The sequence below is a fragment of the Amphibalanus amphitrite genome, unplaced genomic scaffold (assembly GCF_019059575.1).
Source record: "Amphibalanus amphitrite isolate SeventyFive unplaced genomic scaffold, NRLGWU_Aamphi_draft 000791F_arrow, whole genome shotgun sequence".
NCBI lineage: Eukaryota > Metazoa > Arthropoda > Thecostraca > Balanomorpha > Balanidae > Amphibalanus > Amphibalanus amphitrite.
This window is the reverse complement of record NW_024882285.1, coordinates 39,811-64,009: the sequence shown is the minus strand read 5'-3', so window position 1 is coordinate 64,009 and position 24,199 is coordinate 39,811. Positions and strand designations below refer to the sequence as shown.

At 49.1% G+C, this 24,199-nt stretch overlaps 1 protein-coding gene across 4 annotated transcripts; it reads right to left on the bottom strand.

Annotated features, from left to right (window-relative positions):
• Positions 1 to 38: 38 nt before the first annotated feature.
• Positions 39 to 23,446, bottom strand: LOC122366209. Of its 4 annotated transcripts, none has more exons than XM_043338186.1 (8): positions 23,325 to 23,446; positions 21,628 to 21,821; positions 4,618 to 5,607; positions 3,444 to 3,631; positions 2,669 to 2,761; positions 2,174 to 2,366; positions 1,666 to 1,780; positions 39 to 1,285 (listed from the first exon to the last, which is right to left on the bottom strand). In XM_043338186.1, exons 2-8 carry the CDS (start codon positions 21,700 to 21,702, stop codon positions 1,098 to 1,100), a joined length of 1,842 nt encoding a protein of 613 aa, XP_043194121.1. In that variant the 5' UTR covers positions 21,703 to 21,821; positions 23,325 to 23,446; the 3' UTR covers positions 39 to 1,097. The 4 variants fall into 4 exon arrangements, with proteins under 4 accessions (XP_043194121.1, XP_043194122.1, XP_043194123.1 ...); XM_043338187.1 differs by lacking the exons at positions 21,628 to 21,821; positions 23,325 to 23,446 and adding exons at positions 6,218 to 6,610; positions 12,290 to 12,482; XM_043338188.1 differs by lacking the exons at positions 21,628 to 21,821; positions 23,325 to 23,446 and adding exons at positions 6,218 to 6,610; positions 12,290 to 12,482 and having other exon boundaries at positions 4,618 to 5,604.
• Between the last annotated feature and the right edge of the window lie 753 nt (positions 23,447 to 24,199).

Here is a 24,199-nt window from a genome sequence, read left to right as displayed (position 1 = left end):
GAGGAAACACGGTGTATAGAATCGAGTAAAACACAAAATATGTATGGAATGAACTATATTGCGCACAATGCGGTTATAATGATGATGAATGATATGCATAATGTCAAGACAAATAAATCACTGCGGAACAGCCCAGTACACCTCAAACCGACCAGTAGTTACACACAGCTCCCGGTGTGCATTTGAGGAGCACTGGAAACACGCCGCGCGGCGCCACTGGAAACTTACCAGGTGCCGCGTCATCACAAACACTCGACGTTACGCGGGCCGACGACGGCCCCGGGCGGCGGTCTGAGCCTCTCGTGAATCGTAACTCACGACACTCAAAAACGGCGAGGGGCGCGCAGCGCCAGACTAGGCACTCCACCTTACCCGGTTTAGCACTAGAACAGCACGGCTGCTGACTCGAACGAGCACGAATTCTGACTCAGAACGGCGCGGTTTGACTCGAAGGACACGGTTTCTAACTCTATCCAGCATGACTGTCTGAACTCGTCCCGGAGACAGCCCACCCCCACTGGCCACTGTTTTCTTCCCATGGAATTAAATAATCTCCAGTTTCAAACTCCTTCTAGACACAGCGACTACTTTCTGCCTTTGAGCTTAATCTGTCCACCCACACCAGCTTATCTTCAGTATGACTTATAGAGTCGCTCGCCTATGAAAGACGTCGGCAGATGGCTCCTGGAGTCACCCGGGACGACCCAGCACAGCCCTGAGCGCGACGAATGAGGCCTCGAGACAGCCACGACAGCCGCTGGGAATGGAACAATCCGAGACTGGCACCGCACAGCACAGCAATACAACCCCACCGGCCGGGCACTGGGTGAGCTGAACTCTCAACTTTACATAACTGGCGTAAGGCTGCGTCAACTCCATCCCAAGCCGGCCAAGGCAACGTAGGAGTCAAACGCTACCACCCGCCAAACACTTCCCATACAAACGCAAACCGTGAATGTCTGTCATGCCAACTTCCACCCAGCCCTTCCCCGCGACTTTGGCAGCTTACCGCACCTGTTGGCGACGTCTGCCAGTCTCTCTGACCATTATCACAGCATGCATGCATCAGCGGCGGTTCCCCTCGGTGTTCCTTCGCGTCACACGGGGTAGACCAGGTTTCCGCGCACCAGTGAGTCGAGCAGCTGGCCCCAGCGGAGCGGCGCCAGGCCCGGGTCGGCCGGACACCAGAACCACCGCAGGGTATCGCCCAGCGGCGCAGTGGTCAGCTCCACCCGGGTGACCAGACTGCGCCGGTCCTGGCGCAGAACGGTCACCAGAAGACTGCCTAAAGGTGGAGAGCGGGACCATGGTCAGTGGGGAGGGTAATGACCAGAGGACAGCTGGGCGAGTGGCATCGCATGGGCTACTTCATTATCTGCGGGACTGTGAGACGGCGTGAGGTCATGCTAAAATGGCGTCCAAAGGCATCAGAGCGAGATGCTTCTATAACTCCCCCATGTGACAACATTCACATGGAACTGGCCCCCTCATATTATCAAACTACCACAAATATCAAAACATTTCTCCACTCCGACACTCTCATAACCAATGAAGAAGCAATCTACATAAACACTGACACACTCATACAGCCTCATTTCACCCTTCACCCCTATCCCTCTCGAGCACCAGCACCACCTGTCCCCTCCACTTCTCCGCACCACTCACCGGCCACGCAGTTGGCGCGCGCCAGCCAGCTGACCACCACCAGCAGCGGGTTGACGTTGATGACGTAGATGAGCAGGGTCAGGAGACCCACGGCCGCCAGCACCGTCAGACGCAGCTGCGGCGGCGCAGCGCGGGGGAGGGAGGTTAATGAGGGAGGGTCACAAACATACAGCACAGAGATTACACGTGCCCACCCAGGCAGCATGAATTGGTTGACAGATTGGCAGCGATGACACACGTCAGACCAAATCAAAATGATGACAGCAATCCTAATTCCTATGTGGCGCTGCATGGAAAAACAAACCAAGGAAAACCAGCGGAAAGAACCCGTAGGGATAGAAGACTCGCATAACGAAAGCGTCCGGCATGTAACGTCGTGAACAGTTGACAGTATTAAGTCGATGGGGTGAACATCAAAACGTAAGAGGCAGAGGTCTCATCCACCCACCCAGCCAGTCACCGACTCGTGTTCCCAGTCCTGCCAGCCGCCCCCCCCCCCCAGACTCACCACGACAAACACGGCATAGTAGAGCAGCACTGTGGGGAACAGGAACAGCAGAATGGTGAAGCAGAGCGTACCCAGGAACAGCTGCTCCAGCGTGTAGGGCCACGTCTCGACGCGCTGCTTCTCGGGGTTCCAGCGGCGGCCGCGGAACAGCCGCCACAGTCGCACCAGCCACCGCACCTCCAGCTGGTACAGCCTGAGAAACGGAAACGGTCAGTCGGCTATTCAGTCATACAGGTCAGGATATATTAAACACATGTATTTCTTAGGGTATTAGTGTCTGGCAGCCGCGTTCAATAAAATGTTGCGTCGATACATTCGTTTTATTCGATCTGAACACAGCCGAAGCAAGGAAATAAACATTCGTTTTTTAACGCCTCATCTGAGATGAAAAACACATCTAATTTGGCTTCGAACTCTTGGCTATCCTAAAAGTCTAACGTACAATCAATTTTTGTTATTTTTCCCAAATGCATGCATCGCATAGGTAAAACTCACTTTGTTGCATAGACATAGACACAGTACACGTGGAACGTGGCCAGCGAAAGCAGATCCGACAGCAGGCTGAACAGAAACGACGCTCCCAGGTAGCTGAAACAGACCATGTTATTGTCACACGTCGGTCAGCGGTGGCCGCACCGCGGTGAAATCGATACCGAACCGGCGTGTCCGTCACCCGCTCGGCACGCACGCTCGTGGCACGACAGGTGTCACACAGGTGGGACGGTGACGGGTAGCCTCAGCTGCGGTCAACGGGGAGGGGGGGGGGGGGGGAGCTCGGACAAAGACCGAGCGGGGCTAGGACGGGGAGGAGAATGGATGCTATGCTAGTGAGGAAACATGCCTATGTGGAAGAGTGTGAAATTCACGCAATAATCGGACGTGAAGAAACTATCGGAGAAGGGAAAAAGAACGCGACTGACAAATGATGAATGACTCTAACGCTATTAAAGTACGATATCTCTATTCAGGTAGACAACAGAATAGATTCAAATTTTTGAGCAACAAAGTTTCATTAAGTATTTCTCACTGCACAACACACAGTTAATATCTTGATTTTTCAATTTACTATTGATCGTTGTTCGTAGAGATGTCCTCAATCGCCCCATAAATATGTATTATATTACGAGCCAACGCTTAACGTTCTACACGAGCCATTGATGATATCCTAAGAGCTCACTGCTCAATGCCCATTGCCTACGCTTACCTAAACGGAGCTAGTCTTGCCCCTTCCCATCAAACCCACAGACACCGTCACCCTGCCCCGCCTCACCCCATCGGTAGAAGCAGCTGGATGGCTGTGATCATGGTGGGCGTCACCAGGGTGATGAAGGCGCCCCACAGCTGCACGTGGTACAAGAAGAAGCTGCCCAGAGCCGTGGTGAGCGGCGTGTTCAGCTTCAGGCCGGCCGGCGCGCCCATCATCCACTGCAGCAGCGACTGCAGCTGCAACATCACGCCCTGGACAGGCAGGGAGAGGGTGGGGTGCTCAGCTGGAACATCACGCCCTGGACAGGCAGGGAGAGGTGGGGTGTTCAGCTGGAACATCACGCCCTGGACAGGCAGGGAGAGGTGGGGTGCTCAGCTGGAACATCACGCCCTGGACAGGCAGGGAGAGGGTGGGGTGCTCAGCTGGAACATCACGCCCTGGACAGGCAGGGAGAGGGTGGGGTGCTCAGCTGGAACATCACGCCCTGGACAGGCAGGGAGAGGGTGGGGTGCTCAGCTGGAACATCACGCCCTGGACAGTGGACAGGCAGGGAGAGGGTGGGGTGCTCAGCTGAAACATCACGCCCTGGACAGACAGGACAGGGGAGCGGGGTGTTCAGCTGAAACATCACGGCCTAGACAAACCGACATATAGAGGGTGAGGTGTTCAAATGCTATGCTGGCATCCAGAGGCAAGCGGGGGACTAACGAGTGCAAAACTATTGTCGCAAAAACGCTATACGGTGGAGGAACACAACGTGGGAGTTGTTGATAAGCGTTTAGGAAGGCCTTTAAATTAAATATTCATTTGCTTTAAATTAAGAATAAAGTTAAAATTGAAAAATGATATATAGCCCGACGTTTCGCATTTATTGCTTATTCATGGGCAACCTACAATAAATGCGAAACGTCGGGCTATATATCACTTTTCAATTTTAACTTTATTCTTAATTTAAAGCAAATGAATATTTAATTTAAAGGCCTTCCTAAACGCTTATCAACAATTGTCAATCTATATATACACAACGTGGGAGATTGATAATTTCAGTCAGGTAAGGTTCAGGTGCAGGGATCGATACTGAATGACACTTTCAGAGCAATCAACAGACATCACAGTACCAAAAATGTAGCGACGAGGCGCTTTAACATCAAAACGTTTATAGACTGCAAAAACAACGGCGCCCCTCCCTTTTATGATCCCGTAGATACCTCTCAGCATCCGTCCCCGACCGACTCACCGTGGAGAGCTCGGTGACCGTCTTCAGGAGCGCGGCCGAGTCGAGCCGACGCTGCACCAGCCGTGTAAGGATAACACCCAGCGCCACATCACACACCAGCGCGCACACGCAGCCGAGCCAGACCACCGAGCGGCCGCGGTGCATGGCCAGCCGCGCCACCTGGCTCAGCCGGAGCAGACACTGCGCCAGCAGGCTGCTGCAGCGCGCCGGCGCCGAGAGCAGCGAGCGGCTGGCGCTGCGCACGTCCACCCGCAGCCAGACCAGCAGCCGGTGCAGCTGCGAGACGCGGCAGAGCAGCGCCAGCTCCAGCAGCGCCCACTGCAGCCAGCCGATGCGCAGCGCCGCCGCGCCGGCCGCCGCCGCCGGCCACGGCGGGCCGACGAACGCCAGCGAGCACAGCTCCAGCACCAGCCACTGCAGCCAGCCGATACCGAGACCGAGCGGCATGCGCGCGCGCGCCGCCGGCGCCGGCTCGGCGGCCAGCACGGCGCGCACCATCAGCTGCAGAGGGTCCCACGAGCCGTCCGGCGCCGGCGGGGCCCGACGACCGTTCGCGACACCGTCGGCAGACGCGTGGTTCGTCTGAGCATTACCAGCAGCCGCGTCACACGCAGCTCCCACTCCGGCCAGACTTCCTCGGAGCATGTCGGCGCCGCGCACCGCCGCCGGACTGTAGAGCGCCAGCGTCACCGACTCGGCCGGCACCGGCTGGCCGTCGATGACACAGCGCAGCACGCGGGGCACGCGTCCGTTCGTGATCACCACATAGTTGTGCAGGTAGGCGAACACGGCGCCGGAGAAGTCTCGGCTGTCCGCCGGGCTAATGAGGTAGCCGAGACTGCGCGCCTCCGGCAGCCGATACTGGAGGCCCGTGACGACCAAGGCGGCGCGACGAGGGTCGCGAGGGTCGCGTTCAAACAGGCCTGTCAGCGAGCCCTGCTGCTGCCTTGTCAGCTCCTCCGGCAGCAGGACGGTGATCATGGCCACCTGCTGGGGAAGAGTGGGGCAGAGGAGTGAGAAGGGAGAGGGAGAGGGAGAGGGAGAGGGAGAGGGAGAGGGAGAGGGAGAGGGAGAGGGAGAGGGAGAGGGAGAGGGAGAGGGAGAGGGAGAGGGAGAGGGAGAGGGAGAGGGAGAGGGAGAGGGAGAGGGAGAGGGAGAGGGAGAGGGAGAGGGAGAGGGAGAGGGAGAGGGAGAGGGAGAGGGAGAGGGAGAGGGAGAGGGAGAGGGAGAGGGGAGAGGGAGAGGGAGAGGGAGAGGGAGAGGGAGAGGGAGAGGGAGAGGGAGAGAGGAGAGAGAGAGAGAGAGAGAGAGAGAGAGAGAGAGAGAGAGAGAGAGAGAGAGAGAGAGAGAGAGAGAGAGAGAGAGAGAGAGAGAGAGAGAGAGAGAGAGAGAGAGAGAGAGAGAGAGAGAGAGAGAGAGAGATTCTCCCAATGCAAACTGTTATTGCTTGGTCAGATGGTAGAGTGCATATGTCTCTACAGGTTGTCCTTGTTGTTTCCTGCAGGTTTTGGCATAAGTAGAGCAGGTGTCAAACGAAAGTTTTCCATCCGAGGAGAGGCGCTGTAGGTTTGTGTTGGAAGTCTTTAGCTCCTCTCCTTACCTGAAGTCCACCTCAGTCCTCACTGGCATGAAACAAAATGGTCTGATTTCACTGCTCGGCCAGAAATCAGATTATTTAATTCTTCCCACGCATCAGCAATATAAATGGCTAATATTTCGCCAAAAGAACGTACAAAACATTTAAATCACCCAAATTTAATTCATCCCAACGTTCATTCCTATTCAGTGCTGTTGTTGTTGTTGTTGTTGTTGTGGGTTAGGGCGCGTAGCAGCTTGGCTCTTGCGTCCAACTTCTTTTGATGGCAGTCTTTCTTCTTCTTTTCTTCTTAATGAGTAAAGGGAACTAAGCAGGGTGACTAAGCAGGGTTACGGATTTAGGATAGGTATAGCCGTGGTGTGGACTTGCTTTGGGAGGATGTAGACATGAAGGTCTCTGCCGGAGGCAGAAACGGTTAGTTTTCGGCCGTAGTTGTGGCATCCTGGTTACACTACTAGGGTTTCAGCTAGGCTACATAGACCAAAGAGGTGGTCTGGATACGGTAGATTCTAGAACAACTACTTGGGAGTGAAAACTGACTATTGTCTAACTAAACTACAGACACAATCAATACAGAGCATCGATAACACGCACTCTAATTAGTTCACCAATAAGTCACAGCAGTGTTGGACATCACAAAATCACAGTGCTTATCACATCGTCTCACAATCTCTGAGCAACACCGCATTCAGTAAGATATGCAAACACAGCATCAGTGATCAAGGGAAATTCATTTCCCAGTAGAGATCCTACATTCATCTGGACATTGGATATGAGACATTCTATTTCCAGGTTCCGTCTTTCGGCACAGAATTTCCGACAATGCAGCAAGATGTGCGGAACGTCAAGTGCACATCGGCAACGGTCACATATCGGTGGAGGTTCGCGATCAAGAATGTGTCTGTGAGTAAGAAGAGTGTGGCCTAATCGCATCCTCGTCAGTATGATTTCTTCTCTACGATTACTGCGAGAACTCGACATCCATTGGCCGACATTTGGCTTAACCTCTTTAAGGAGCGTCGGGCGGTAATCGTGCCATATCTCAGCGAACTTATCTTTGGTACTCTTGCGTACCATGGGCAGAAACTCTCTGTACCCTGCATTAACATGTGTGACATTCGGTTTCTGGTGAGACATTCTGGCCCAATGATCGGCTCTTACATTGCCTGCTACACCACTGTGTCCTGGTATCCACAGAAAGATACATTGGCGTCGATCACGTGAGAGCTGGTAAAGAATCTCAGAAATCTCTATGACAATGCAATGTTCTCGATTGTGAGACGCTATAGCACGTATCGCGGATTGCGAGTCCGAGCAGATCATTGCTTTGTCAACCCGATGATCCGAAATGTAACGAAGCGCTTCGCGTATGGCCACCAACTCCGCAGTAAACACAGACATCCATGGCTCCAGTTTGTGGGAAAAGAAAGCATTATTCACTGTAAAAGCGCAACCAGTCGATCCATCAATCTTAGAACCGTCAGTGTAGAATCTCCGGAAACCTGGATATTGTGCAAGCACATCTTGGAACGCTAAATGTATGTCCGTTTCTGTCATGTGTCTCGTGCCATTGAGTAACATCATCGTGGTAACGTCAGGTAAGAGCCAGGGGGGTATTAGTCCACGTGGGTTCACCGTGTTTCGTGGTAATCGGAGACCAAGTACCCTGCACATGGTGGACAACCTATGTGAAAAAGGAAATCCAGAGATCCTTCTCATATAATGTTCCGATAATCCTTCATACACGTGTTGGTTGCTCTCCATATCAACCACTTTGCGACATGGATGTCGAATGTCTCCCTGTACCTTGAGATAATATCTTAGGGATAGGTCTTGCCTCCTGAGGCTAAGAGGAACCACGTTGGTTTCAACCTGCAATGATCGTACAGGGCTGGTTCGCAGTGCTCCAGTCGCAATACGTAGTGCTGTGTTCTGTACGTACTCAAGTGAATCAATAATGCGACTGCCCGGCCCATCTAGTAGCACTGCAGCATAATCGAGAATAGGACGAATTAGAGCTTTATACATTCGAAGGAGAATCACTCGATCAGCGCCAAAGGATTTGCCTGATACACATTTGAGAAGAGCGATTCGTTTCTGTGCCCTCGCTTTCGTATACTCTACATGCGCTCTAAGGTTTAGTTTGCTGTCTAGCAAAACTCCCAGGTATCTAACCTGTTCAGCAAAAGGAATGGTTGCATTGTTGATCACAAGGGTGGGGTAAGACCCCAGGTCAACATGTCTTAATCCACGTCTGAACATGACCGCTGTGGATTTTTCTGCTGAGAATGAAAATCCATTGTTAAGCGCCCATTCACCAACTTTGTGCAGAGCCTGTTGACATGTGTGAAACAGTTCAGGTAGGCGTCTACCCTGTGTCCAAATCGTGCAATCATCAGCATAGATGGCATAGGAGACACCGCGAGGGATATCATTAAACATCGAGTTAATAGCAATGTTAAAAAGCATTGGCGATAACACCCCACCCTGCACAAGTCCGTATTCTTGAGAGAATGTGTCCGATAGCACACCACATCGAACCTGAAACGTTCGTCGACTTAGGTACGATTGGACAAAGCACATCAAGTGTCCTCGAAAACCCATATCAAAAAGACGATGCATGAGCATAGTAGGAGACACCATGTTGTATGCCGATTTTAAATCGAGAAAAATTCCAATTGTAGTGCTATGATGGAGGAATCCATCTCGAATCTGGGACTCCAGTCGTAGCAAGTGGTCCATTGTGCTCCTGTTCTCCCGAAAGGCACACTGGAACCTAGATAGCAGGCAAAACCTCTCTAGATACCAGCTCAGTCTCTTCCCGATCATTCTTTCCATCAGTTTGCACAAAACAGAAGTTAACTGAATAGGTCGATATGATTTGACTTTGTTACAGTCCTTGCCCGGCTTCAATATAGGAACAACATACGAATGTTTCCATGTTTGTGGGAAAACATTATTTAGCCACAAAAAGTTGAAAAGTGCCAACAGTTCTCGCAATTGCCCTTCATCCATGTGCTTGAAAAATTCATAGTGCACTTTATCCGGCCCAACTGAAGTAGAACCTGATCTAGATATTGCATTAGTCAGTTCACGGAACGAAAACTCTTTATTATAGTCTTCTGTGTTCTCACTCCCAAAGTCCGGCATGGAATCAACAAGTGTCCGTTCTCGTTGTAAAAATACATCAGAGTACATAGAACGTCCACTCAGACCAGCAAAGAAACGTCCAAACGTGTTAGCCACCTCAAGAGGATCATCGATTGTTGCATCATTTTCAAACAGTACCGGGTATTGTCGGGATATGCGACCTTTGTAGTTAAATTTCCGAAGCGTCTCCCATAGCTTATTCATTGGTGTTCGGTGGTTAAACATCGATATGAGCTCCCTCCATGAAGTTACCTTTGCCTCACGGATTGTGCGATGAGCCTTTGCTTTGGCTCGACGATATTCAATTCGCAGAAACTCAGAGTGTGGGTCTCTCCTCATTCGATTCTGAGCACGCCTTCTCTCCCTAATGGCATTTCGGCATTGGTCATTCCACCATGGACATTTGTATCTAGTGTTACAGTTTCGGGTGGGAATAAATTGGGTGGCCGTTTCCAGCATCGCTGCCACCATGTTGTCACAATTCTCAACACCATTTCTGCTATCAAACTTAAAAGAAAAGTGCCTCTGAAACTCAGTCCAATCTGCTCGCTTAATATTCCAACCTGAAAATAAAGGTGGAACATTTGGTGGTGGTGTTCCTGTATCAGAACCCATTCTAATGTGTATGGGGAAATGGTCACTTGAATGGAGGTCCTTGTCAGTATTCCATTCCATCAGGGGAGCAATGTCGCTTGTTGTGACAGTTAAGTCAATAAATGACTCGTGGCCTGTAAAATCGTCAATTCTAGTTGGTTGACCATCGTTCAACACGCACAAGGTATTCAAGTTAATCACATCCATCCAGATATTGCCTCGAGTGTCATTTATTTGGCTACCCCACATCATATGTTTGCTGTTGGCATCCGTGCAAATGACAAAGGGCTTAGGAAGCTCTTTGATCAACTGGTCCATCTCAGTAAAAGAGAAGGTCTCATTCGGTGGAAGATACAATGAACAGATCGCAATTCGTCTGTTTTGGACCCTTATCGAACATACCACTGCCTGTAATGTAGTGTGTACCTGTACCTGGAAGTGTGACAAGTTGTTAGACACATATATAGACACTCCTCCACCCCGTCCTCCTTGACGTGAGTATTCATGATACGCAGAAAATCCAGGTAATCGGAAAGTATACCTGTCATTCATCATGAAATGAGTCTCTTGAATACATATGAGGCTGAAGTTACCATGCATGAACATGGGTTTTGCCTCGGCCCATTTGCCAATGAGCCCTCGTGCATTCCATTGTAGGATGCTAAGACCCATTGAAAAAACTAAAGGTGTAACTTATCATCAAATAAATACATACCACTTCAAACCAAAGCTTCCACAATGGGAACATATATGCATTGTGCACACTATCTGTGTGATGTATGCAACATTCAGTGCAATGTGCACTGTCAACCAAGACACAATTCAACACTAAAAACTTGTTGATGCTCTGCACTATATACAGCCTTTCTACTGCCTGGCCTTCTACTAAGTGGGTGGGGTGCCCATCCTAGTGAGACTGGGCATTCGTTTCTTCGTCCTCTGTTCAGTGAGGGGTTCCTGTTTTCCTCTAGTCTCTTCTTGAGACGATGGATGCATTTGGGATGTTGGATGTTTGCCTTTTCCTCCACCTCTATTCCTATCTCTACTATGACGGTCCACTTTGGTCCAGTGTACTCCCTTTTTGCCAATCTCTTGGCTTTCCCCATCCTCCATGTCATCAGAGGTGTCAGTCTCTACATCGACCTGGGCATTTTGACAACTCCCATTTCCACTACCTGGAGTAGGATTGTCCTCAGCCATGCTGTCTCCCACCTCACGTGGTAGTTGTGCAGGGGTTGGGACACAGTCTCTCAGTTCAGGTTCTCGGTTTGGGATCTGGAGTGTCTCATCAGAGGTGTTAACCCCTGCCTGACTCACCAGTTTGTTGAGAAGGGACAGCATCTTATCCACCTTTGTTTCCAGTACATCAACCCGCTCCCTCAGAGAAGTATCCAGGTGGTTCTGTTGCTGTGTGGTCGGTGATGTCTGAAGTATAGTGGAATATGCCGGTGTTGTGGGTCTTTGGTGCTTTTTCTCATACTCCCTCCGAGCATGAGCGTATGAAATATCCTGTGTTACTTTGATTTCACACACCTCCTTTTCCTTTCTCCAGACTGGGCAGTCGTGGGAGTAACAAGGATGTCTGTCATCAGAAGTACAGTTAATGCATTTGGGGGAGCAGTCCCCTTCATGTTTCTCACCCCCACACTTCAGACATAAGGCAACACTTTTGCACTTGGCCTGAACATGACCATATTTGCCACACTGATTGCAGAGCAGAGGGTTAGGAATGTACCTCCGCACCTCATAGGACACATAATCAAAATGTAGTTGTGTTGGGCACGTTGGCTTGTCAAATGTCAAGATGAGCAGAGGGGTGTTTTCCCTGTGAGTTCCCACCCTCCTTGTCACCCGTTTCGCTCCAACCACTCCAAACTCCTGGAGCCATCCCACTACCTCCTGTTCAGTAAGTTCAGTCAGGTCAAAGGCATAGATAGTGCCTTTGCTCGTGTTAAGTTTCTCTGCTTTCTGAACACTGCACTCCTCACTTCCGAACATTGTCGCTTTCAGCAGTCTGTCAGATTGCCTTTCATTTTTTGTTTTCAGCAACAGACTCCCATCATTCTGAAATGTCGCCTTTGATACTCGGTCTTGTCCTCCTAAGATGCCCCTAATGCAAGTCTGAACCCAAGGCCAGCCTTTACCCTTGATCGGACTCCCTGACTTCAGGGTGACACTCAGGTATAACCCCGAGTCCTCATCACCCCAAAAGGTCTCTCTCATGTTATCTACTCTAGACCTCTTTGTAGCTCTGGGTGTCCCCATCATTTACACACCAGCCTACACTTCCGCAATGGATCCCAATCACTCATTGAGGCGATTGTGACTCACCACGTGGCCGAGCTTCCACCCGACAATTAATCAAAACGAAATGGAAGAAAAAGAAAAATGGATGCTTCTCCAAAAGAATTGAATAAACAAAAACAAATTGGACTTAAAAAGTCCTCTTCCTTCTTCCCGGCCTCGCCGATCACAATCAAGAGCTTTCCGATCACACGTCCTTCCGCTCCCGTAACTGCGAACGCTATTCAGTGCTATTACTACTGCTGTCAATTTAGCAGCACTTTGATTATCCAACTACAGTTTGATATTCAGGGTGCGTCGATTTCGCCCAAACTTGGCCCAGGGACCAAGTCTGACACGCTGAGCACGAATCTGGTGTCAGAAATCCGCTATTCTCAACCGATCACCCAAATTTACCGTTTTTGAGTTCGTCCATTTACAGATTGACAAACTCCAGGGGCCATCGATTTGGCCCACAAATGGGTCTAGGGGACCAAGTCTGACACGCTGAGCACGAATCTGGTGTCAGAAATCCGCTATTCTCAACCGATCACCCAAATTTACCGTTTTTGAGTTCGTCCATCTACAGATTGACAAACTCCAGGGGCCATCGATTTCGCCCAAAAATGGGTCTAGGGGACCAAGTGTGACACGCTGAGCACGAATCTGGTGTCAGAAACCCGCTATTCTTAACCGATCACCCAAATTTACCGTTTTTGAGTTCGTCCATCTACAGATTGACAAACTCCAGGGGCCATCGATTTGCCCCAAAAATGGGTCTAGGGGACCAAGTCTGACACGCTGAGCACGAATCTGGTGTCAGAAATCCGCTATTCTCAACCGATCACCCAAATTTACCGTTTTTGAGTTCGTCCATCTACAGATTGACAAACTCCAGGGGCCATCGATTTGGCCCAAAAATGGGTCTAGGGGACCAAGTGTGACACGCTGAGCACGAATCTGGTGTCAGAAATCCGCTATTCTCAACTGATCACCCAAATTTACCGTTTTTGAGTTCGTCCATTTGAGATTGACAAACTCCAGGGGCCATCGATTTCGCCCAAAAATGGGTCTAGGGGACCAAGTCTGACACGCTGAGCTCGAATCTGGTGTCAGAAATCCGCTATTCTCGACCGATCACCCAAATTTACCGTTTTTGAGTTCGTCCATCTACAGATTGACAAACTCCAGGGGCCATCGATTTGCCCCAAAAATGGGTCTAGGGGACCAAGTCTGACACGCTGAGCACGAATCTGGTGTCAGAAATCCGCTATTCTCAACCGATCACCCAAATTTACCGTTTTTGAGTTCGTCCATCTGCAGATTGACAAACTCCAGGGGCCATCGATTTGGCCCAAAAATGGGTCTAGGGGACCAAGTGTGACACGCTGAGCACGAATCTGGTGTCAGAAATCCGCTATTCTCAACTGATCACCCAAATTTACCGTTTTTGAGTTCGTCCATTTGAGATTGACAAACTCCAGGGGCCATCGATTTGGCCCAAAAATGGGTCTACTGGACCAAGTCTGACACGCTGAGCACGAATCTGGTGTCAGAAATCCGCTATTCTCAACTGATCACCCAAATTTACCGTTTTTGAGTTCGTCTATCTACAGATTGACAAACTCCAGGGGCGATCGATTTCGCCCAAAAATGGGTCTAGGGGACCAAGTCTGACACGCTTAGCACGAATCTGGTGTCAGAAATCCGCTATTCTCAACTGATCACCCAAATTTACCGTTTTTGAGTTCGTCTATCTACAGATTGACAAACTCCAGGGGCGATCGATTTCGCCCAAAAATGGGTCTAGGGGACCAAGTCTGACACGCTTAGCACGAATCTGGTGTCAGAAATCCGCTATTCTCAACCGATCACCCAAATTTACCGTTTTTGAGTTCGTCCATCTACAGATTGACAAACTCCAGGGGCCATCGATTTGGCCAAAAAATGGGTCTAGGGGATCAACTCTGACACGCTGAGCACGAATCTGATGTCAGAAATCCGCTATTCTCAACCGATCACCCAAATTTACCGTTTTTGAGTTCGTCCATCTACAGATTGACAAACTCCAGGGGCCATCGATTTTGCCCAAAAACGAGTCTAGGGGACCAAGTCTGACACGCTGAGCACGAATCTGGTGTCAGAAATCCGCTATTCTCAACCGATCACCCAAATTTACCGTTTTTTGAGTTCGTCCATCTATACAGATTGACAAACTCCAGCCCAGCCAGCAATTTTACTCCGGGCCCAAGCAGGCTAAAGTGCGGCTTGCCCAAGATTTTAGTCGGGCTGAAGTCGGCTAGGGCTTGGGCTAAAGTCGGCGTATGACACAAAAACGCCGACTAAAGCCCATGCTCCGCCGGAGGTATGCCCGCTCTGCGAGCTCCGGACAGCCGTAGCTTAGCCCCAGTTGTGCGACGATTGGCGGTAGCCCGATGTAAGCCCGAGCAAAACGTGACTGGCGCAGAAATGCGCATGCATGAACAGCCGATCAAGTATGGTTCAACTCCGGCTTTACTCCAGTTAGCCAAAGGAGACAACCAGCTTGATCAGCCCGCGCTCCGCCCAAGTTGAGCCTGCTTTGATTGCGCGGGCGGATGTCGGGCTGAGCTGCAGCTGGCCACACTCTGGCATAGCTGCGGCATGCCCAAGCTCAGCCCAAGTAAAAAATACATTGGTTTTGATCGAAGTGGGCAAACCCAGGCTAAGCCCAAGCTGCCCGACGTTTGCCATTGTTTAGCCCAAGCGAATTTCTGGCTGGAAGGGCACTCAAAAACGGTAAATTTGGGTGATCAGTTGAGAAAAGCGGATTTCTGACAGCAGATTCGTGCTCAGCGTGTCAGATTTGATCCCCTAGACCCATTTTTGGGCCAAATCGATGGCCCCTGGAGTTTGTCAATCTGTAGATGGACGAACTCAAAAACGGTAAATTTGGGTGATCGGTTGAGAATAGCGGATTTCTGACACCAGATTCGTGCTCAGCGTGTCACACTTGGTCCCCTAGACCCATTTTTGGGCCAAATCGATGGCCCCTGGAGGTTGTCAATCTGTAGATGGACGAACTCAAAAACGGTAAATTTGGGTGATCGGTTGAGACTAATAGCGGATTTCTGACACCAGATTCGTGCTCAGCGTGTCACACTTGGTCCCTAGACCCATTTTTGGGCGAAATCGATGGCCCCTGGAGTTTGTCAATCTCAAATGGACGAACTCAAAAACGGTAAATTTGGGTGATCAGTTGAGAATAGCGGATTTCTGACACCAGATTCGTGCTCAGCGTGTCACACTTGGTCCCCTAGACCCATTTTTGGGCCAAATCGATGGCCCCTGGAGTTTGTCAATCTGTAGATGGACGAACTCAAAAACGGTAAATTTGGGTGATCGGTTGAGAATAGCGGATTTCTGACACCAGATTCGTGCTCAGCGTGTCAGACTTGGTCCCCTAGACCCATTTTTGGGGCAAATCGATGGCCCCTGGAGTTTGTCAATCTGTAGATGGACGAACTCAAAAACGGTAAATTTGGGTGATCGGTTAAGAATAGCGGGTTTCTGACACCAGATTCGTGCTCAGCGTGTCACACTTGGTCCCCTAGACCCATTTTTGGGCGAAATCGATGGCCCCTGGAGTTTGTCAATCTGTAGATGGACGAACTCAAAAACGGTAAATTTGGGTGATCGGTTGAGAATAGCGGATTTCTGACACCAGATTCGTGCTCAGCGTGTCAGACTTCGTCCCCTAGACTCGTTTTTGGGCAAAATCGATGGCCCTTGGAGTTTGTCAATCTGTAGATGGACGAACTCAAAAATGGTAAATTTGGGTGATCGGTTGAGAATAGCGGATTTCTGACACCAGATTCGTGCTCAGCGTGTCACACTTGGTCCCCTAGACCCATTTTTGGGCGAAATCGATGGCCCCTGGAGTTTGTCAATCTGTAGGTAGATGGACGAACTCAAAAACGGTAAATTTGGGTGATCGGTCGAGAATAGCGGATTTCTGACACCAGATTCGTGCTCAGCGTGTCAGACTTGGTCCCCTAGACTCGTTTTTGGGCAAAATCGATGGCCCCTGGAGTTTGTCAATCTGTAGATGGACGAACTCAAAAACGGTAAATTTGGGTGATCGGTTGAGAATAGCGGATTTCTGACACCAGATTCGTGCTCAGCGTGTCACACTTGGTCCCCTAGACCCATTTTTGGGCGAAATCGATGGCCCCTGGAGTTTGTCAATCTGTAGATGGACGAACTCAAAAACGGTAAATTTGGGTGATCGGTCGAGAATAGCGGATTTCTGGCACCAGATTCGTGCTCAGCGTGTCACACTTGGTCCCCTAGACCCATTTTTGGGCCAAATCGATGGCCCGTGGAGTTTGTCAATCTGTAGATGGACGAACTCAAAAACGGTAAATTTGGGTGATCGGTCGAGAATAGCGGATTTCTGACACCAGATTCGTGCTCAGCGTGTCAGACTTGGTCCCCTAGACCCATTTTTGGGCCAAATCGATGGCCCCTGGAGTTTGTCAATCTGTAGATGGACGAACTCAAAAACGGTAAATTTGGGTGATCGGTTGAGAAAAGCGGATTTCTAACACCAGATTCGTGCTCAGCGTGTCAGACTTGGTCCCTGGGGCAAGTTTGGGCGAAATCGGCGCACCCTGAATATCAAACTGTAGTTGGATAATCAAACTGCTGCTAAATTGACAGCAGTGCTAACTACAGTTTGATATTCAGGGTGCGTCGATTTCGCCCAAACTTGGCCCAGGGACCAAGTCTGACACGCTGAGCACGAATCTGGTGTCAGAAATCCGCTATTCTCAACCGATCACCCAAATTTACCGTTTTTGAGTTCGTCCATTTACAGATTGACAAACTCCAGGGGCCATCGATTTGGCCCACAAATGGGTCTAGGGGACCAAGTCTGACACGCTGAGCACGAATCTGGTGTCAGAAATCCGCTATTCTCAACCGATCACCCAAATTTACCGTTTTTGAGTTCGTCCATCTACAGATTGACAAACTCCAGGGGCCATCGATTTCGCCCAAAAATGGGTCTAGGGGACCAAGTGTGACACGCTGAGCACGAATCTGGTGTCAGAAACCCGCTATTCTTAACCGATCACCCAAATTTACCGTTTTTGAGTTCGTCCATCTACAGATTGACAAACTCCAGGGGCCATCGATTTGCCCCAAAAATGGGTCTAGGGGACCAAGTCTGACACGCTGAGCACGAATCTGGTGTCAGAAATCCGCTATTCTCAACCGATCACCCAAATTTACCGTTTTTGAGTTCGTCCATCTACAGATTGACAAACTCCAGGGGCCATCGATTTGGCCCAAAAATGGGTCTAGGGGACCAAGTGTGACACGCTGAGCACGAATCTGGTGTCAGAAATCCGCTATTCTCAACTGATCACCCAAATTTACCGTTTTTGAGTTCGTCCATTTGAGATTGACAAACTCCAGGGGCCATCGATTTCGCCCAAAAATGGGTCTAGGGGACCAAGTCTGACACGCTGAGCTCGAATCTGGTGTCAGAAATCCGCTATTCTCGACCGATCACCCAAATTTACCGTTTTTGAGTTCGTCCATCTACAGATTGACAAACTCCAGGGGCCATCGATTTGCCCCAAAAATGGGTCTAGGGGACCAAGTCTGACACGCTGAGCACGAATCTGGTGTCAGAAATCCGCTATTCTCAACCGATCACCCAAATTTACCGTTTTTGAGTTCGTCCATCTGCAGATTGACAAACTCCAGGGGCCATCGATTTGGCCCAAAAATGGGTCTAGGGGACCAAGTGTGACACGCTGAGCACGAATCTGGTGTCAGAAATCCGCTATTCTCAACTGATCACCCAAATTTACCGTTTTTGAGTTCGTCCATTTGAGATTGACAAACTCCAGGGGCCATCGATTTGGCCCAAAAATGGGTCTACTGGACCAAGTCTGACACGCTGAGCACGAATCTGGTGTCAGAAATCCGCTATTCTCAACTGATCACCCAAATTTACCGTTTTTGAGTTCGTCTATCTACAGATTGACAAACTCCAGGGGCGATCGATTTCGCCCAAAAATGGGTCTAGGGGACCAAGTCTGACACGCTTAGCACGAATCTGGTGTCAGAAATCCGCTATTCTCAACTGATCACCCAAATTTACCGTTTTTGAGTTCGTCTATCTACAGATTGACAAACTCCAGGGGCGATCGATTTCGCCCAAAAATGGGTCTAGGGGACCAAGTCTGACACGCTTAGCACGAATCTGGTGTCAGAAATCCGCTATTCTCAACCGATCACCCAAATTTACCGTTTTTGAGTTCGTCCATCTACAGATTGACAAACTCCAGGGGCCATCGATTTGGCCAAAAAATGGGTCTAGGGGATCAACTCTGACACGCTGAGCACGAATCTGATGTCAGAAATCCGCTATTCTCAACCGATCACCCAAATTTACCGTTTTTGAGTTCGTCCATCTACAGATTGACAAACTCCAGGGGCCATCGATTTTGCCCAAAAACGAGTCTAGGGGACCAAGTCTGACACGCTGAGCACGAATCTGGTGTCAGAAATCCGCTATTCTCAACCGATCACCCAAATTTACCGTTTTTTGAGTTCGTCCATCTATACAGATTGACAAACTCCAGCCCAGCCAGCAATTTTACTCCGGGCCCAAGCAGGCTAAAGTGCGGCTTGCCCAAGATTTTAGTCGGGCTGAAGTCGGCTAGGGCTTGGGCTAAAGTCGGCGTATGACACAAAAACGCCGACTAAAGCCCATGCTCCGCCGGAGGTATGCCCGCTCTGCGAGCTCCGGACAGCCGTAGCTTAGCCCCAGTTGTGCGACGATTGGCGGTAGCCCGATGTAAGCCCGAGCAAAACGTGACTGGCGCAGAAATGCGCATGCATGAACAGCCGATCAAGTATGGTTCAACTCCGGCTTTACTCCAGTTAGCCAAAGGAGACAACCAGCTTGATCAGCCCGCGCTCCGCCCAAGTTGAGCCTGCTTTGATTGCGCGGGCGGATGTCGGGCTGAGCTGCAGCTGGCCACACTCTGGCATAGCTGCGGCATGCCCAAGCTCAGCCCAAGTAAAAAATACATTGGTTTTGATCGAAGTGGGCAAACCCAGGCTAAGCCCAAGCTGCCCGACGTTTGCCATTGTTTAGCCCAAGCGAATTTCTGGCTGGAAGGGCACTCAAAAACGGTAAATTTGGGTGATCAGTTGAGAAAAGCGGATTTCTGACAGCAGATTCGTGCTCAGCGTGTCAGATTTGATCCCCTAGACCCATTTTTGGGCCAAATCGATGGCCCCTGGAGTTTGTCAATCTGTAGATATGGACGAACTCAAAAACGGTAAATTTGGGTGATCGGTTGAGAATAGCGGATTTCTGACACCAGATTCGTGCTCAGCGTGTCACACTTGGTCCCCTAGACCCATTTTTGGGCCAAATCGATGGCCCCTGGAGGTTGTCAATCTGTAGATGGACGAACTCAAAAACGGTAAATTTGGGTGATCGGTTGAGACTAATAGCGGATTTCTGACACCAGATTCGTGCTCAGCGTGTCACACTTGGTCCCTAGACCCATTTTTGGGCGAAATCGATGGCCCCTGGAGTTTGTCAATCTCAAATGGACGAACTCAAAAACGGTAAATTTGGGTGATCAGTTGAGAATAGCGGATTTCTGACACCAGATTCGTGCTCAGCGTGTCACACTTGGTCCCCTAGACCCATTTTTGGGCCAAATCGATGGCCCCTGGAGTTTGTCAATCTGTAGATGGACGAACTCAAAAACGGTAAATTTGGGTGATCGGTTGAGAATAGCGGATTTCTGACACCAGATTCGTGCTCAGCGTGTCAGACTTGGTCCCCTAGACCCATTTTTGGGGCAAATCGATGGCCCCTGGAGTTTGTCAATCTGTAGATGGACGAACTCAAAAACGGTAAATTTGGGTGATCGGTTAAGAATAGCGGGTTTCTGACACCAGATTCGTGCTCAGCGTGTCACACTTGGTCCCCTAGACCCATTTTTGGGCGAAATCGATGGCCCCTGGAGTTTGTCAATCTGTAGATGGACGAACTCAAAAACGGTAAATTTGGGTGATCGGTTGAGAATAGCGGATTTCTGACACCAGATTCGTGCTCAGCGTGTCAGACTTCGTCCCCTAGACTCGTTTTTGGGCAAAATCGATGGCCCTTGGAGTTTGTCAATCTGTAGATGGACGAACTCAAAAATGGTAAATTTGGGTGATCGGTTGAGAATAGCGGATTTCTGACACCAGATTCGTGCTCAGCGTGTCACACTTGGTCCCCTAGACCCATTTTTGGGCGAAATCGATGGCCCCTGGAGTTTGTCAATCTGTAGGTAGATGGACGAACTCAAAAACGGTAAATTTGGGTGATCGGTCGAGAATAGCGGATTTCTGACACCAGATTCGTGCTCAGCGTGTCAGACTTGGTCCCCTAGACTCGTTTTTGGGCAAAATCGATGGCCCCTGGAGTTTGTCAATCTGTAGATGGACGAACTCAAAAACGGTAAATTTGGGTGATCGGTTGAGAATAGCGGATTTCTGACACCAGATTCGTGCTCAGCGTGTCACACTTGGTCCCCTAGACCCATTTTTGGGCGAAATCGATGGCCCCTGGAGTTTGTCAATCTGTAGATGGACGAACTCAAAAACGGTAAATTTGGGTGATCGGTCGAGAATAGCGGATTTCTGGCACCAGATTCGTGCTCAGCGTGTCACACTTGGTCCCCTAGACCCATTTTTGGGCCAAATCGATGGCCCGTGGAGTTTGTCAATCTGTAGATGGACGAACTCAAAAACGGTAAATTTGGGTGATCGGTCGAGAATAGCGGATTTCTGACACCAGATTCGTGCTCAGCGTGTCAGACTTGGTCCCCTAGACCCATTTTTGGGCCAAATCGATGGCCCCTGGAGTTTGTCAATCTGTAGATGGACGAACTCAAAAACGGTAAATTTGGGTGATCGGTTGAGAAAAGCGGATTTCTAACACCAGATTCGTGCTCAGCGTGTCAGACTTGGTCCCTGGGGCAAGTTTGGGCGAAATCGGCGCACCCTGAATATCAAACTGTAGTTGGATAATCAATCCACATGTCAAAGCACATTCACTCAGTGTAGGTTACAATACAAGAGTAGAATAGCAGATCAGAGGCAACTTGAATGGGCAGTCCAAAAACCCTATTTTTGACTAATTAGATCGGGAATACGCTGAATTTTCCCGTTGGAAAATATCTTTTGGGAGTGATAAGAAACCAACAAGACCTTTACAAAATAAACAAAGAGTGAACAGTACCCATGTCCCATTACATAACCCCCACCCTCACAGTCACATGACTGATGACCCTCTCCCTCCTCCCGAGCTCAGAACTCACACTGGGCCTTCTCTGTGGGGTACATTTTCTCCGCCTTCCGCAGCAGGCGCGCCGCCTTGTCCCGCTCGCCGGCATTCATGGCCCTCTCGGCGGCCTCCACACACCGCTCCGCCTCTCCTTTATTGGCGTCCATGGTGTGGCAAGGCTCGTCGGGACGTGCTGCTGCTAGGTCTCACCAAACACTGCAGATCAGACTGTAAGAGAAGTCGAGATCAAAGTCAGATGTGTTCTAACCACCGGCTCTATGTTAGTGTGAGCGAGCGAAGCGAAGTTTTTCCAATAGAACGGAAAAATCGCAGTAGAGCGGCCTGGCCCAGTCCGGTCTCTCACGCTTTAAAGAGGTTTATATCTCAGCAGCTGCTGCACCGATTGATCTGTGGTCATTTTAATGGGTAGCACCATCCATTCCCTTCTACCCCAAAATTGACTACTCTTAATGCATCTAAGTCACTGTCATGGCACGTGCCACGAAGAAAGTCAGGGGTGTTCAAGTTGTTCTGCTGAAGTGGCTCTTTGAGAGGCCTATATTGCTGGAACATTTGACTTATGGTAATTTATGTAGGGTAGTTGCATCCCTTCTACCAAACATCGGACACTCTCGATGCATGTGGGAGACCCACACAAAATCATGCAATGCAAAATCAAAATGAAGAGGCACAAAGTTTGTTCTAATTACAAAAGCTCAATAATTACTTGGGCAATTGTGCTGAAACTTATCATGTGGGTAGGCACTTACCACTGACCACTCATCAGGCTATGTATATCCATATGTCAGCAGTCAGGTTGGGGACTGCAGTGCACAGGCAGGGATTATTTAGAGCAGATAGGCATGCGCATGTGCAGGGTGCTACTTTTACATCATGAGAATGGCTGGACTAATTGCGCTGAAAGTTGGTACACCCTTAGTAACCAGTAACTAGGGTGCCAGGAAAACCATGTCTGTTCAGAGTAGACCCAGTTTGCAAGTGCACACATGCAGAAGGATGCTTCCACATCTTGAAAACAACTGAGCCGATTGTGCTAAAATAAAGCGCAGCGCGAGACACCAACAAGAAGGGTGCAATTGCAACTTGCAAGTCAGCTGAAAAAGCCCCTCTAGCACTAGAGCAGTGCAGTTGCACTCTCTTGTTCAGGGGATGGATCAATCAGAGGGGATGGGGTAAATCGGACCCCAGGTCCAGTCAGGCCTGGAAAGCACAATTTAATCCTTTTGAATTTATTGAAATCACTTCCTTTGAAGCATAATAACCCCTGCTCGGGGGAGGTAAATACAGGGCACGTATTTAGACCGTGACAAATTATGGCACTTTTTAATAATGCTATTCCAAATTCTGGCAGGTTGTTAATTATTGAATTATATCAATATAGGCTTGGTTTTTTTAAAACAAATATTGTTGATTTTTGGGTAATTCAGGCACACTTCTGTGATTGTGAAATACACCCGTGAAATACACCTGCTGGCTGCTGCAGCCACTTCTCCAAAACGGTCACCCTGCTGACTGCTGAGCTATCCTCCTGCTGCGTTAACTTAAAATACAGTATGATACAATGCCCTCAGGTGAAATAACTGGAAAAAGACAATAATGGATATCAAAATGAGTAAAAAAAAAGAGGCTCTGCCGCTCTTTTGTCATTTTGCTCATTTACCAACCATCGTATAACAATGATCATGCAATGCATGCAGCATTAAAACTTACAGCATGAAACTGCAATCGAATATCCTTGGAATAGCTCAAAAGATGATAAAAATATGAAAATATAATTGTACTATTCTTCAGATTATATGCCGCAAATTGTCGCTTTTGCCTTTTGACGGGCTAGGGTCTGGATTATTCGGTGAAATGCTGCATACGCTCTTGGGACACCTAGCGGCTCGATTGGAAAACCTATTTAAATTTCTCATAAATATGGAATCATTTGATCAAATTTTCATTTATTTTTCATTTAAGTGTTTCACTTCATATATTAAGCTCATCGACACATGAAAATATGAGAAAAAGCATTAAAATAATGGTAAAAAGCATGTTTAAAAAATGAATGCTACTGCTACGTCAGTGACACGTTCAATTGGTTCATTCCTGCCATTACGTCATGCTAAACTCAGGTTATGATTGGCTCACTTCCGGAAAGAATACCCTACATCGACAGACTGTGTGAGAAATGAACATGGACAAAAATATGATGTTTGCTGCGCCACTTTTGTGCTTAAAGTTGTTGAACAGCACCAAGGCAGTAATAGCACTGCTGTCAATTCAGCACCCTGTAACCAGGGTGCTGTTCAACAACTTTAAGCACAAAAGTGGCGCAGCAAACATCATATTTTTGTCCATGTTCATTTCTCACACAGTCTGTCGATGTAGGGTATTCTTTCCGGAAGTGAGCCAATCATAACCTGAGTTTAGCATGACGTAATGGCAGGAATGAACCAATTGAACGTGTCACTGACGTAGCAGTAGCATTCATTTTTTAAACATGCTTTTTACCATTATTTTAATGCTTTTTCTCATATTTTCATGTGTCGATGAGCTTAATATATGAAGTGAAACACTTAAATGAAAAATAAATGAAAATT

Excerpts from the sequence above, each read along its gene's own strand:
- LOC122366209 (XM_043338186.1), bottom strand. The coding sequence starts at position 21,702 with ATGCCGGCGAGCGGGACAAGGCGGCGCGCCTGCTGCGGAAGGCGGAGA. Across the intron at positions 3,632-4,617 it reads CGGTCACCGAGCTCTCCACG|GGCGTGATGTTGCAGCTGCA; the intron begins GTGAGTCGGTCG and ends CTGCCTGTCCAG. Across the intron at positions 2,367-2,668 it reads GTCTATGTCTATGCAACAAA|GCTGTACCAGCTGGAGGTGC; the intron begins GTGAGTTTTACC and ends TCCGTTTCTCAG.